The sequence below is a fragment of the Elephas maximus genome, chromosome 19, assembly GCF_024166365.1.
Source record: "Elephas maximus indicus isolate mEleMax1 chromosome 19, mEleMax1 primary haplotype, whole genome shotgun sequence".
NCBI classification, from domain to species: domain Eukaryota; kingdom Metazoa; phylum Chordata; class Mammalia; order Proboscidea; family Elephantidae; genus Elephas; species Elephas maximus.
Genome location: NC_064837.1, coordinates 64,607,800 through 64,621,413, shown reverse-complemented (window position 1 = coordinate 64,621,413; position 13,614 = coordinate 64,607,800). Strand labels below are relative to the sequence as shown.

The 13,614-nt window shown below is 48.7% G+C and overlaps 1 protein-coding gene across 2 annotated transcripts in view; it reads right to left on the bottom strand.

Moving 5' to 3' along the window:
• DNAI2 (dynein axonemal intermediate chain 2) overlaps nt 1–8,307 on the bottom strand; it is a 32,316-nt gene extending 24,009 nt beyond the window's left edge. The window contains exons 1-3 of one of the 2 annotated variants that reach the window (XM_049861429.1): nt 8,230–8,307; nt 1,991–2,181; nt 505–666 (exon numbers count right to left, since the gene is read on the bottom strand). In XM_049861429.1, coding sequence (XP_049717386.1) covers nt 505–666; nt 1,991–2,173 — 345 coding nt within the window. In that variant the 5' untranslated portion in view covers nt 2,174–2,181; nt 8,230–8,307. Of the gene's footprint in view, nt 1–504; nt 667–1,973; nt 2,182–8,229 lie in introns of those variants that run through there. The other variant, XM_049861430.1, reaches the window with a different exon arrangement.
• Between the last annotated feature and the right edge of the window lie 5,307 nt (nt 8,308–13,614).

Sequence of the window (13,614 nt, the reverse complement as noted above, 5' to 3'; positions counted from 1 at the left end):
GGCAGGGAGTTTCTGGGTGGGGTTCTTTTGGAGTCCTCTGCCCAAGGGGTTCCCCACTTTTCATACCAACATCAGTTGCCTTTGAGTTGACTCCAACTCATGGCGACCCCATGTGTGTCAGAGTAGAACTGTGCTCCACTGGGTTTTCGATGGCTGACCTTTTGGAAGTAGATCGCCAGGCCTTTCTTCAGAGGTACCTCTGGGTGGACTCAAACCTCTAATGTTTCAGTTAGCAGCTGAGTGCCTTAATCATTTGTACCAACCAGGGACTCCCACTTTTTAGAATTCTCCCTACAGCCTGGTTAGCACTTGTATCTCCCTGCCTCATCCATCTTCCTGCTGTTGTGTCCCCAGACAGACGCCCCCTAAGGTCAGCAGCCAGGTCCCTTCCCCTGAAGAGCTACATGGACTCAGCACAGGGCTGGGCACTTGATCGGGCTTGACCCCCCACTTGGGAATGAAGTGGCAGGTGGGGCCCAGACAGGTAGAGCTGAAGGAGCTTACCGAGCCGAGCTGCGTGATGGCGTTAATGTAATTCTCATCCTTCTCCACTTTCTTCCGGAAGCGGATCGTCTGCTCCAGTTCCAGGGGGTTCACATCCTTGGGCCAGCCCCCCTCGACGTGGTTAACCCCCCTAGTCTCCATCTCGAACCGCTCTGTGTTGGCCTAAACAGAGAGCTACAAGTGAGAAGATGCCCACCCAGGCGTGAGCATCCGGCTGCCTCTGCAGACCACGGCCTGGGGCTCCCAGGCAGCCAGCCACTGGGATGGACCCATGAGGCGCCCCTGGCCAAAACCACCACGTTTTCAGGTCCTGTCAGGGAACTTTCTGGTTCGCAAGCAGATACAGGTAGCCATGAAATGCCACCCTGTGGAGTTAGCAGCTTTGTACCTGATGCTAGTGGCCACGGAAAATTCAATTCTGGCCTTACCTGAGTCCTAATGGACCAGAGGAGCCCAGCCATTTGCCCTCTGAGATTCCAGTGAAAAAAGAAGTAACATTCGTTCTCCTCCCTGCCGTTTACAACGTCACAGAAATTGATGCATAAAAACAGGGGGTGGTGGTGAGTAATTTGGAAAGGCCTAGTGATGAGGGTTGCACAACACAATGAATGTGGTCAGTGCCACTGAATTATACGTGTGAAGATTGTTGACTTGTCAGATGTCTTGTTATATATATTTTTACCACACACACACACAGACAAACAAGAGTTTGGATTTGCTTTGCCCATCTGCTCACTGTAGCAGGTAGGATGGCCCATTCATTTTACTCCTTTCCATTTTTAAGTCGGCTCTCACAAAAGCTTAATGTCTCAACAGGGCGGAGCTGCTGACAGGAGAGCCCTACTATGATGTGACTTCCACGCGCCATCTTGTTTAGTTGGCTATGCCAAGGACCTAGGCGTCCTGGTCCCCATGACAGCAATCAGCTGTGGGAAAGCAAGGTCAGTTCATTTGAACTGTGAGTCACGGGTACTACCATACCAACCTGGCAGCTGAACGTCAGTTTTGGCCAAATTGAGTGTGATTTTTCACTCAGTTGAGTCTGGACGTGAGTAATGGCTTGTCTCATTCCATCAGATTTTCCCTCAGCAGTTCTGGCCCAATCATTAGCTGATCACCTGATTCAGACAGAGAGCTACCTGGGCTTCCAAACAGCGTGATCATAGCCCTCCATTCTCTCAACCTGAAATTTTCTTCAGGCCAGAGCTTTCTAGAAGACATTTTTCTTTTCTCAAGTTACCTACTAGATTCTAATCCCCACCCCCTCACAACACCTCTCCCAGCTGTAGCAAATGCTTGAAATGACTCCAGTAGGACACTGAGTGCCTTCCTGAGCCTGGACACTGCAGTGGGTCTGGGATGACTCTGTCCCCTCACCGCCAGCATCTCCACTGATCCCCTTTAACTGGCCTCTAGGTGGACAGGGACACCCAGTCCCACTGACCCGTGTAGCCCGCCGCCCCGCTGACCTGGGCCAGGGACACACCTCATGCTCCGACATGCTGGTGGAGCACTGGATACCCGTGTCCACAGGGTTCCGCTCCACGAACTGCTCAGCCAGTTCGGGGTTGGGCTGGATGTCGATGTTCAGCTCAGCCTGGCGGTCTGAGAAGTTGCATTGCTTCCCGAACTCGCTGCGCTTCTTGAGGTACACATACACGATCTCCATGGTGCTGGCTGTGAGGGCAGAGGACAGGTGTGGGAGGGCCCGGCCTGGCTGCTGCCAGTCTCCATGGGTCTCGCCAGGGGCATCCCCAGGGTCTCAATCTGGTGAGGGGTAAGGGGTCTGTTATGGATTGAATTGTGTCCTCCAGAAAAGATATGTTAAAGTCTCAATCCCTGGCACCTGTGAGCATGACCTTGTTTGGAAATAGGGTCATTGAAGTTGTTATCAGTTACCATGAGGTCATACTGGAGGAGGGTGGGTCCCAATCCAATATGAGTGATGTCCTTATAAAAGAGAAGAGACACAGAGAGAGAGAGAGATGGAAGGAAGGTGGCCCTATGACAATGGACTTACAATGCAGCCACAAGCCAAGGAATGCCTGGGGCTACTAGAAGCCAGGAGAGACAAGAAAGATCTTCTCCTAGAACCTTCAGAAAGAGCATGGTCCTAGTGACACCCTGAATCCAGACTACTAGCCTCCAGAACTATGAGACAATAAACTTCTGTTCTTAAGCACCCCGAAAACCAAAACCCATTGCTATTGAGTCGATTCTGTCACATAGTGACCCTAGAGTGACCCTATAGGAGAGGGCAGAACTGCCCATAGGGTTTCAAAGGCTGTAATCTTTATAGAAGCACACTGCCACATTGTTCTCCAGCAGAGCGACTGGTGGGTTCAGTTAGCAGCCGAGCACTTAACAACTGTGCCACCAGGGCTCCTTTATAAGCACCCAGTTTGGGGTGATTTGTTACAGCCGCCACAGGTGACACATACAGCTGCATTTGTCAGAAGTCTGCATCTACAGCTTTAAAAGTCATTTATTGAGTGCTGACTATATGGCGAATGCTGTCTTGTTCAATACTTACAATTACCCTCTGAAACGGGCAATAAAATTACCATCTTACTTTTTGAAACTCAGAGATTGTCTGCTATAGAGCTGGAAGATAAGCCTTCTAGGTTGGGAGGCACTCAAAAATACACAGTGGCTGCAACAATGGGCTCGAGCATACCAACGATCACAAAGGTGGTCTGGGACCAGGTAACGTTTTGTTCTGATGTACGTAGGGCTGCCATGAGTTGAAGCTGACTCGATGGCAGCTAACAACATAAAGCTCCTGGCCCTGCACAGGGTCCAAGGAAAACAGCTGTTGGCTGGGTGATGGGGGTGGGGGATGGAGTGGAGAAGATGAATTTTACGAGAGCCTTGCTGTGGGAGGTATAAAACCAAAGGCTTTTGGGTTTTTGTAAGCAGGTGTTGCTATCTTTGACTGAAACAGAAACTAGGCAGGAAAATGCTTAGAGGGCGTGTTCCCTAGTCAAAAAAAAAAAAAATCCGTGGACAAATACCCAAACTTACAAAACTGATCAAACACTAAATACACAACAGAAATGCTAAGGAAGTAATTCACTTTACAAAGCAACTGTGTAAACGGATTTTTGACCAAGAATGCCCTCAAGGACACCCAAAATGAATTCCATTAAAAAAAAAATAACCATAAATCTAGTAACACACACTTTTCTAGGAATGCATGGGTTTTTATAACATGCCAAACTGCCCGCTTCATCCTCGTTCTAATTACAGCCTCCATTATTTCACTTACTCATTCAACACTTATCAAGACCGACTTTGAGTAATCGAGACAGTCCAGTACTGGCATAAAGATAGACATACAGATCAATAAAATGAAACCAAAGTCCCGAAAGAAATCCATACACCTACGGTCGATTGGTTTTGACAAGGGTGCCAATTCAATTCCACAGGGAAAGGCCATTCAAGGGGGAAAGAACAGCGTCTTCAACAGATGACGCTGAGACAACTGGACATCGTCGACATGCCAAGGAGTGATCATAAATCCTTCCCCACACCATCCACAAAAATAACTCACGATGGATCAGAGACATAAATATAAGAGCCAAAACTATAAAACTTTCCAAAGAAACCATAGTAAATCCTCACGACCTTGGTTAGGTGAAGATTTCTTAGCTATGACATCAAAAGCGCGGCACATAGGCCAAAAAAATGATTAACGGGACTTTACTGAAATTAAAAACTTTTTCATTTCAGAAGACACCATTAAGAAAATGAAAATACAAGCCACAGACTTGGAGAAAATGTTTGCAAATCATATATCTGATAAAAGACTGTATCTAGAATACATATATAAAGACCTACTAAGTTCCAGGCACCATGAACAGCCATTTGTGGGCACCCTCTCACTGCCAGCTCGCCACAATCCCCAAGGCAGTTACTATGACTCCCATTTTACAGATGAAGAAACTGATGCTCAGGGAGATTAAATGACTTGTCCGAGGTCACAGTTCTCAAGTCCAGGCAGAGCCAGGACCCAGGCCCACCTGGCTTTAAAGCCGTGGTTCTTAACCTTGCTTACACATTTAGAAACACCTGGAGGATTTTGAAAAATCATGCCGCCCGGGGTTGGACCCCAGACCAACTAAATCAGAATTTCTTGTCAGTATTTTTTAAAGCTCTCCAGGGAACTCCAATGTGCAGCTGAAGTGGAGAATCACTGATTTAAAGTGAGGGGCTCTTAATCTCTCATACCTGGGGTGCTCGTTAAAAATATACACATTCCCAGACTCTACTCCTGGAGATGCTGATCTGTATGTCTGGGGTGAGGCCTAGAAATCTGTATTTTTCACAATCACCCCAGATGACTATTGTGATCAGATATGTGTCTAATCCACCTTCCCCCAGCCCCAGGGCTTCAAGGAAGCAGACCAGGGGGGCCCCAACTGGTGGACCCTGGGATTAGGGCCAAGGGCTGTGCAAGAACCTAGAAGGAGGTGCCAGGGGCACCCTTGGGCCCTGGGGCAGCTCCTGGGTCCCTTTGCAACCACAAAGTTGTTCCCGGAAGGCAGACCGCCCCATCCCACCCTCAGCCCCTGCATAAGTCAACCTGAACCAGATGCTCATGGAAAACAGTTTGTCCCTCTTTCTTGTGGGTTTGGAACTCTCTGCCCTGGGTTGAAGCAGGCTTGGAGGGCAGAGAAGAGGATAAAGTACAAATTGCAGCAGGTGGCCCTAAAGTGTTTCACATGGACAAAGACAGGGCTTCGTGAAAAAGAATGCAAATTGAACTACAGTCTCCCCCTCTGCCACCATACTGTCACAGCTCAGCACCTGTGCCCCCCCCGCCCCCCGGACTCGGGCAGTTGTGGGCTGTCTGTCTCGCCTTTAAAATGACAAGTGCTGTGAGCCAGCCAGCTCCCAAGGGACACAAGGAGGCTTGAGAGAATGAGGAAACTCCAGGAAGACACAAACAGCCTCTTTGGCCCGGATCATCTTTTTAACAGCTTTGCCTTCCTTCTCGTTGCTTCCCGAGGCCAAGCCAGGGTGAGAACAGACGCATTGTCTGCTTGTCTGGAGGCAGACAGAGAGGATATTTAAAGGCTGGCCCGGTGATGGGAAGACAGCTCATTCGAGGACCCAGAGCAGGCTTTGTCTCAATAGCTAGCAGGGCATCAAGATGAATATCGAGGTCAGGACAGGGGGTCTCAGGAGATGTTCCCCTCACCATGAGACAAGTGCTGCAGGGTGGTTTCCCCTAAACAGTGCGGAGGTGGGAGGGTGGGGGGGCTGTCTGCCCACGGGGATACGAGGGAGGCGGGGGCAGAGTTGAGGCCCTCTGGGTGTTTCGGAGGAGCCTGTCCACCGTGGGAACCATCAGACTCGTCAGACCCAGAGGCATTGTGAATGCAGCGGTGAGTCTCAAACACAAGGACTCGCAGAGCCTGACTGCACTGGTCCCAACATCAAAAACGCAGCCGTCTCCTGCATCCTGGGGCAGTCAGATGGAAACGTTCTCCGATTATAAGAACAAAACTGCCTTGTGCTGCGATAATGAGCAGATGATTCCTGGAAAGAACCTCCTGGGCTTAAAAGAAAGTGCATTTTCCAAGCTAGGAGTGAGGCCGAGTCTGCAGTGATGGTGGGAACGAGGGGTAGCAACATGGGAGCCTGGTGGAAGGCCTGTTGGAGGGCCCCCCTGCCCTTTGCACTGGACTCTGTAAAGAGACAGTTTTCCTCTTCTTGGTCCCTGGTGGCAGCCCCCTGGAGGAGTCACGAGGAAGAAGGGGCAGAGGAAGCACTTCCTTCCCTCTCTCTACTCACCTTCTGGAGTTCTGTGGTCCTGGTGGTGCAGTGGTTAAGTGCTAGGTTAGGCTGCTAACTGAAAGGCTGGCAGTTCAAACCCACCAGCTGCTCTGAAGAAGAAAGACGTGGCAGTCTACTACCATAAAGATTACAGCCTTGGAAACCCTGTGGGGCAATTCTAATCTGTCCTATAGGGTCACCACGAGTCTGACTCAATGGCAACTTTTTAAAAATTTTTTTATTGTGCTTTAAGTGAAGCTTACAAACCAAGTCAGTCTCTCATACAAAAACTTATATACACCTTGCTATATACTCCTAGTTGGTCTCCCCCTAATGAGACAGCACACTCCTTCCCTCCACTCTCTATTCTCGTGTCCAGCTTCTGACCCCCTCTGCCCTCTCATCTCCTCTCCAGACAGGAGCTGCCCACATAGTCTCATGTGTCTACTTGATCTAAGAAGCTCACTCTTCACCAGTATCATTTTCTATCACATAGTCCAGTCCAATCCCTGAAGAGTTGGCTTTGGGAATGGTTCCTGTCTTGGGCTAACAGAATCATGACCTCTGGGGTCCTTCTAGTCTCAGTCAGACCATTAAGTCTGCTCTTTTTATGAGAATCTGAGGTCTGCATCCTACTGCTCTCCTGCTCCCTCAGGGGTTCTCTGTTATGTTCCCTGCCAGGCAGTCATCAGTTGTAGCGGGGCACCATCTAGGTCTTCTGGTCTCAGGCTGATGTAGTCTCTGGTTTATGCGGTCCTTTCTGTCTCTTGGCCTTGTGTCTTTGGTGTTCTTCATTCGTCTTTGCTCCAGGTGGGTTCAGACTAATTGATACATCTTGGATGGCCATTTGCTTTTTTTTTTTTTTTTTTAATGGGACTCACTGTCCCTACAAAAGAGGCTGACCTCCCTAGGGATCCCCCACCCCCGCATACTTTCTGCTAGGGTAATGTGAGTAACGGGGTCACCCCGGGGTGAACTCCACCAGGGAGATGGGAGATATAGGGAGCTGTGGAAGGAGGAGGACATGGAATCAACCAGGAAGGTGTTGAGGACAGGAGAGGGTGGGAGAGGGCCCCAGACCTGGAGGAGGATGTGGATATAATGTTCACCTGCTTTCTCATGCCAATGTCATGTCCTTGACAGAAAAGCTATGATCTTTTATTCCCCTCCTATCCCCAGTGCCTGATGCTGGAGAAGGGACTCAATACTCGTTTTGTCAGGTGCGGAGTGCCTAGCCATGAACATGAACCCTACACCAGGCTCTCCTTCAGAGCTCCCCACAGCTCCTCCTCTTCCTCTTCCCATGTGAAGAATAAAGTGGAATGATCCCAAGAGGGGTGGGATTGAAATGCACTTCTGCAGTTCAAGAGTACGTGATAAACTTTGAGCTCTTTACAGGAAAGAGGAACATGCACAGGCTATGTGTCCTTGAACATGATATCTGTATAATGGGCACAGTATAATGGGCACAGTATAATGGGCACAGTAATGCCCACTGTGGGGCTGAGAAATAAATGAAGTGATCCATTCAAAGTACCTGCCACTAGGCAGGTGCTCAATAATTATCAATATCCTGCCTCCCATGCTTCTCAGAAAGTTCTCCTAACCAGCCAGTCTTCCCACCACCCAGTCCACAGCTATATTTCCCATCCATTCAACCGTGAACCTTCAGGGTGCAGAGTGTAGCGGGGCCCCATAAACGTAGGGGGTGCAGGAGGCAAGGTGTTCAGAGTCGGCAGGATCCTGAGACTTGGGAAGTGTGCAGGGCGGTGAGACTATTGGGCCAGGACCCTGCCAGCCCAGTCCTGGCACCCACCGTGTAGCAGAGCTATCCTAGGAAGACGCACCCCTTCCCCACTCCCACACAAGGAGTTTCTCGCCCCTTTACCCTCCTTTCTCCTCTTCAGCTCCGACGTCTTCCCCGCACCCTCCGTTCCCCCTTACCCTCGGTCCGCTTCCTCCGCCGCTGGGCCGAAGGGGAAGTGCCAGAGCCTGGGTCTCGGCTCCAGCGCTTCTCAAACGGCTCCGGGAAGCGGAGTTTACCGGTTGCCTGGCAACCCCGGCTGGGCCCGGGACGCGGGGCGGGGCGGGGCGGGGCGAAGACGACCCAGAGCACGTGATGGCCCTAGTCGCTCTGCGGGAAAGGTGCTCAGGGTCCTCTCCTTTTTCGGGGCGGGTGGGGCGGGGGAGGGGGTCCTCTGGAATTAGGAGATTAACCGACAAGTTAGTGAAAGGCTGATAATGATCGTAAGTGTTCTTAGGGCGCCTTGCCAAAGTGACTTTCCAAGTCTACAAATCGCACTGGGCAAGATACGGAGAAATACAAAGAGTAGTCTGTGCTGCCGACCTCGCGAGCCATGGTTAGTGATGTCGGTTCTGCTATTTGTTTGCTTGGAATTTTGGCAGTCATTTTGCCACTCCTTACCTCATTTTGGAAACCCTGGTGGCGTAGTGGTTAAGTGACCAAAAGGTCAGCAGTTTGAATCCACCAGGCTCTCCTTGGAAATTCCATGGGGCAGTTCTACTCTGTCCTATACACTTGCTATGAGTTAGAATGGATTGGACAGCAATGGGTTTGATTTTTTTGTTGTTGTTGTTCCTCATCCATAAAATGGGAATTATAACCCCCATCCAGGGGTGGATTATCCAATAAGCACGGTGCTTACCTTGCTTGCCAGGTCATCTGTAGTAAAATTGTTCACTACAGATTAGCAAGTAAGCAAAAGTGAGCCAGTGCTTACCTTGCTTACTGGGCCATCTGCCCCTGTCTGGGATTATACATTTGAAAGAGGCTTTGATTCTGTAGGAAGGTGCTGTGGCGTTGGGAGAGAGACAGATGCCAGCCATACCTAGAAGCAGAACCTTTGATGTGGTGAAAAAAAAAATGTGAAACTGTTCACTACAGATGATCCGGTAAGCAAGGTAAGCACTGTGCTTATTGGATAATCCACTCCTGTCCCTATCCCACCCTCTGCTACCATATCCCCAGCGCCTTGTGTAATGACTCCATCTGACTTTCCCACCAGGACTGGAAACCCCTTGAGAATAGGGGCTGGAGTCCCCTGAACTTTGTATTTCCACAGCTTAGTTCAGTGACTGGCACATTGTACCCACCCAGAAACCCAACCTGTTGCTGGGTTGGTTGATTCTGACTCATAGCAACCCTATAGGACAGAGCAGAAATGCACATTAGGGTTTCCAAGGCTGTGAATCTTTATAGAAGCAGACTGTCACATCTTTCTCCTGCAGAGCGGCTGGTGGGCGTGAACCGCCAATTTTTTGGTTAGCAGCCGAGCGCTTTAACCACCGCATTACCAGGGCTCCTTCAGCACATCGTAAACATGCATTAAGTGTTGAATGAATGAGTGAGATGAGTTGTAAAGATTGCAGAAATGGCAGTTGTTTTGTTACCTATTTACCACAATAAAAAAACTACAACCAAAAAAAATGAAAAGAGCCATGTTTTTCATGAAGTTGAAGCTATTAAGTGAGATAATGTAAACTAAAAGAAGGTGCTTTGGGGTTAGAAGACATGGGTTCAAATCGCAGGTTGGCACTTACCAATCGTGTGACTCAACTTTCCTCATCTGCAAAGTAGGGGGACAGTGGCAGTTCGTACAGGATCATTGGGAGGATTAACTGGGATGAGCCTGCAAAGTGCCGATGGCAGGGCCAGCACCTGAATGACTGTAGCACTGTAATGCCCACGGCGGATGGCTGGGCTTGGCATTCAAGGAAGGGCGCCGGAGATTTGGACTGGGGCAGACAGAGAATGTGTCATCCCAGACGTGGGATTTGAGGTTGGCAGGCCTTGAAAAGTGGTTACAGGGAGTTGCAGGGGAGGGAGGAGTAGAGCATTCCAGATTGTGGGGAGGGCATGTGAACGGTGAACTGTGGTTGTCCTGGGGCAAGGGTGTTTCAGGGCACAGCCAGTGGGCTGACAGTCCCTGCAGGGGAAGAATCAGAGAAGAATTTGCTTCGGTCAGCTGGGGTCAGCTTGGGGGGCAGTCCTGAGACGCAGGCTAGGAGACCCGCTTCCTGTGGGGAGCCCTGGACAGGCTTTGGAGCTGTGGAAGCACAGGAAGAAAATGAACACCCCTCCCTCGCTCACCCCACTTCTCCTGATGTATCTTCACCCCTGCCCACCTGCCACCAGCAGGGTGGACGTGGCAACATCACCCACCAGATGGCCCATTTGCCAGGCCACACTCACCAAAGACCTGGCCCTAAAGGCCTGCTGCCACCAGCCCTCCCACTGGGCCCCGCTCCTGCTAGCTGCTCAGAGCAAAGGCCTCCTTGAGGGGTGACTGGGGCCAGATGAGGAACATTACTTGGCTTTTGTGGTCAGAGACCAATCAGATCCAGGCAAAGCTTCCAGAAGAAATGGATCCATTCTATAGGGGAGCATCGGCTGGTGGGGATGGCCCGCAGACACCCTCCCCGCCCTGCCCAGAGCTCTGAGAAGCTGAGGCCTCTCTTCAAACCCACTATTCTGGGTCTGGGGGAAGGAGGGCAAGTAGGTAAGAAGGGGAAATAGAAAAAGTCAAAAGGAAAACTGCAGCTTCCTTTCTCATATTATCTCTATGGTTTAGTAAGACCCCCTTCCCCACCCTTGGAGCCCCTGCAGAGTGCAAACAGTTAATGTGTTTGGCTGCTAACCCAAAGTTTGGCAATTCAAGATCACCCAGAGGCACCTCAGAAGAAAGGCCGGGCGATCTACTTCCAGACAATCAGCCATTGAAAACCCTATGGAGGATGGAAAGATGTTCCACGTTCACAGATTAGAAGACTTAATATTGCTGAGATGTCAACACTACCCAAAGCGATCTATAGGTTCAACACAACCCTGATCAAAATTCCAACAGCCTTCTTTACAGAAATAGAAAAGCCAATCCTCAACTTTATGTGGAGTAGCAAGAGACCCCAAATAACTAAAGAAAACAGTGCTGAAAGAGAACAAAGTAGGGGGACTCACACTTCCTGATTATACTGTATACTATATAGCTCAATGGCAACAGGTTTGGTTTTTTCAGTATACAGCCCTGGTAGTGTAGTGGTTAAGAGCACGGCTGGTAACCTAAAGGTCGGCAGTTTGAATCTACCAGCCGCTCCTTGGAAACCCTATGGGGCAGTTCTACTCTGTACTATAGAGTTGCTATGAGTTGGAGCGGACTCCACGGCAATGAGTTCGGTTTTTTATGAGCTAAACTGCAGTCTGGTTTTAAGAAGACTTCAGGGGATATTGTTGGTTTAAGGTTTAAAGATGATCTCAAGGCAATAGTTTTAGCGGTTCATCCAACCTTTATGGCTCCAGGAAGCCTGGAGTCTATGAGAAATTAAAATTCTGTTCTGCATTTTACCCCTTTTGATCAGGATTCTTCTCTGGAATCTTTGACCAAAATGTTCAGTAATGATAGCTGGGCACCATCCAGTTCTTCTGGTCTCATGGCAAAGGAGGCAGTTGTTCCTGGAGGCAAGTAGCCACAGATACCATATCCTCCTCCCATTCCTGGCTGTCCTTTCTCTGTTGCTCCAGGTGAATAGAGACCAATTGTTGTGCCTTGGATGGCTGCTTGTTATTAGGCCAATTACCTGGCTGTCCCATGAAACCATGACCCTAAACCTCCAAACCAAGGTCAAATCCACCAGCCACTCCTTGGGAGCTCTATGGGGCAGTTCTATTCTGTCCTATAGGGTCGCTGTGAGTCGGAATGGACTAGAAGGCACACAACAACATGGCAGTTCTAGATTTAGTTTTTGGGGGGAGCCACCACACTCTTTTCAACAACAGCTGTACCATTTTGCATTCCCACCAGCAGTGGGTTGGGGTTCCAAAATCCCCACGTTCTCACCAACATTTGTTGTTTTCTGTTTTTTTATCTTAGCCATCGTAGCAGGGGTGAAGTGGTATCTCACTGTGGTTTTGATTTGCATCTTTCTGATGGCTAATGTTGCTGAGCATCTTTTCTTGTGTTTGGTGGCCATTTGAATGTCCTCTTTGGTGAAATGTCGTTTACCCATTTATGATTGGGTTGTCTTTTTGTTGTTAAGCTGTCAAAGTTTTATATTTATTTTGGTTATTAGGTTTTTGTTGGATATATGGTTTCTGAAGATAGCGTCCCGGTCGGTAACTTGTTTTTAGACTTTTTTGGTAAAGTCTTTTGATGAACGAAAATTTTTAATTTTTATGAGATTCCATTTATTTATTTTGTCTTTTGCTGTTTGTGCTTTTGTTTATTATATTAGACAATCCATTGTTAAAAGCTAGGCCTGACAGCTCGTGCCTGCTTTTTCTTCTAAGAATTTTATGGCTTTAGTTTGCACGTGTAAGTCCTTAATCCATTTTGAATTTGTTTTTGTGTATGGTGTGAAGCATGGATCCTATTTCATTTTTCTGCACATGGAAATCCAATTTTCCCAGCACTGTTTAGTGAAGAGACTCTTCTTTCCCCATCAAATGGACTTAGCGCCTTTGTCAAAAATCAATTTGCCACAGATGTGTAGGTTTACTTCTGGACTCTCAGTTCTATTCCATTGATCTATGTGTCTATTGTTATAGCAGTCTGTGTGTCTATTGTGATACCAGTACCAGGCTGTTTTGATTACTGTAGCTGTGTAAAAAAACCCAAAAAACCAGACCCATTGCCACTGAGTCAATCTGACTCATAATGGCCCTACAGGACAGAGTAGAACTGTCCCATACGGTTTCCCGGGAGCAGCTAGTGGGGGGATTTGAACTGCTGACCTTTGATTAGCAGTCAGTCTCTTAACCACGATGCCACCAGGGCTGTCTGAATTGACCAGCAAGTTTTAAAATCAGGAAGTATGAGTCCTCCTACATTGTTCTTCTCTTTCAACACTACTTTCTTTAGCTATGTGGGGTCTCTTGCTATTCCACATGAAGTTGAAGATTGGTTTTTCTGTTTCTGTAAAGAAGGCTGTTAGAATTTTGATCAGGGTTGTGTTCAATCTATAGATCGCGTTGGGTTGTATTGACATCTCAGCAGTATTAAGTCTTCCAGTGCATGAACGTGAAACATCTTTCCATTCAATGGCTGATTGTCTGGAAGTAGATTGCCCAGCCTTTCTTCTGAGGTGCCTCTGGGTGATTCTGAACTGCCAGCCTTTGGGTTTGCAGCCAAACACATTAACTGTTTGCACTCCGCAGGGGCTCCGAGGATGAGTAAGGGGGGTCTTAGTAAACCATGAAGATAATATGAGAAAGGAGGCTGCAGCTTTCTTTTTGACTTTTCCTATTCCCCCTTCTTACCTACCTGCTGCCTCCACCTCTCCCCTACCCCATACCCTCCACCCCCAAATAGTGGGTTT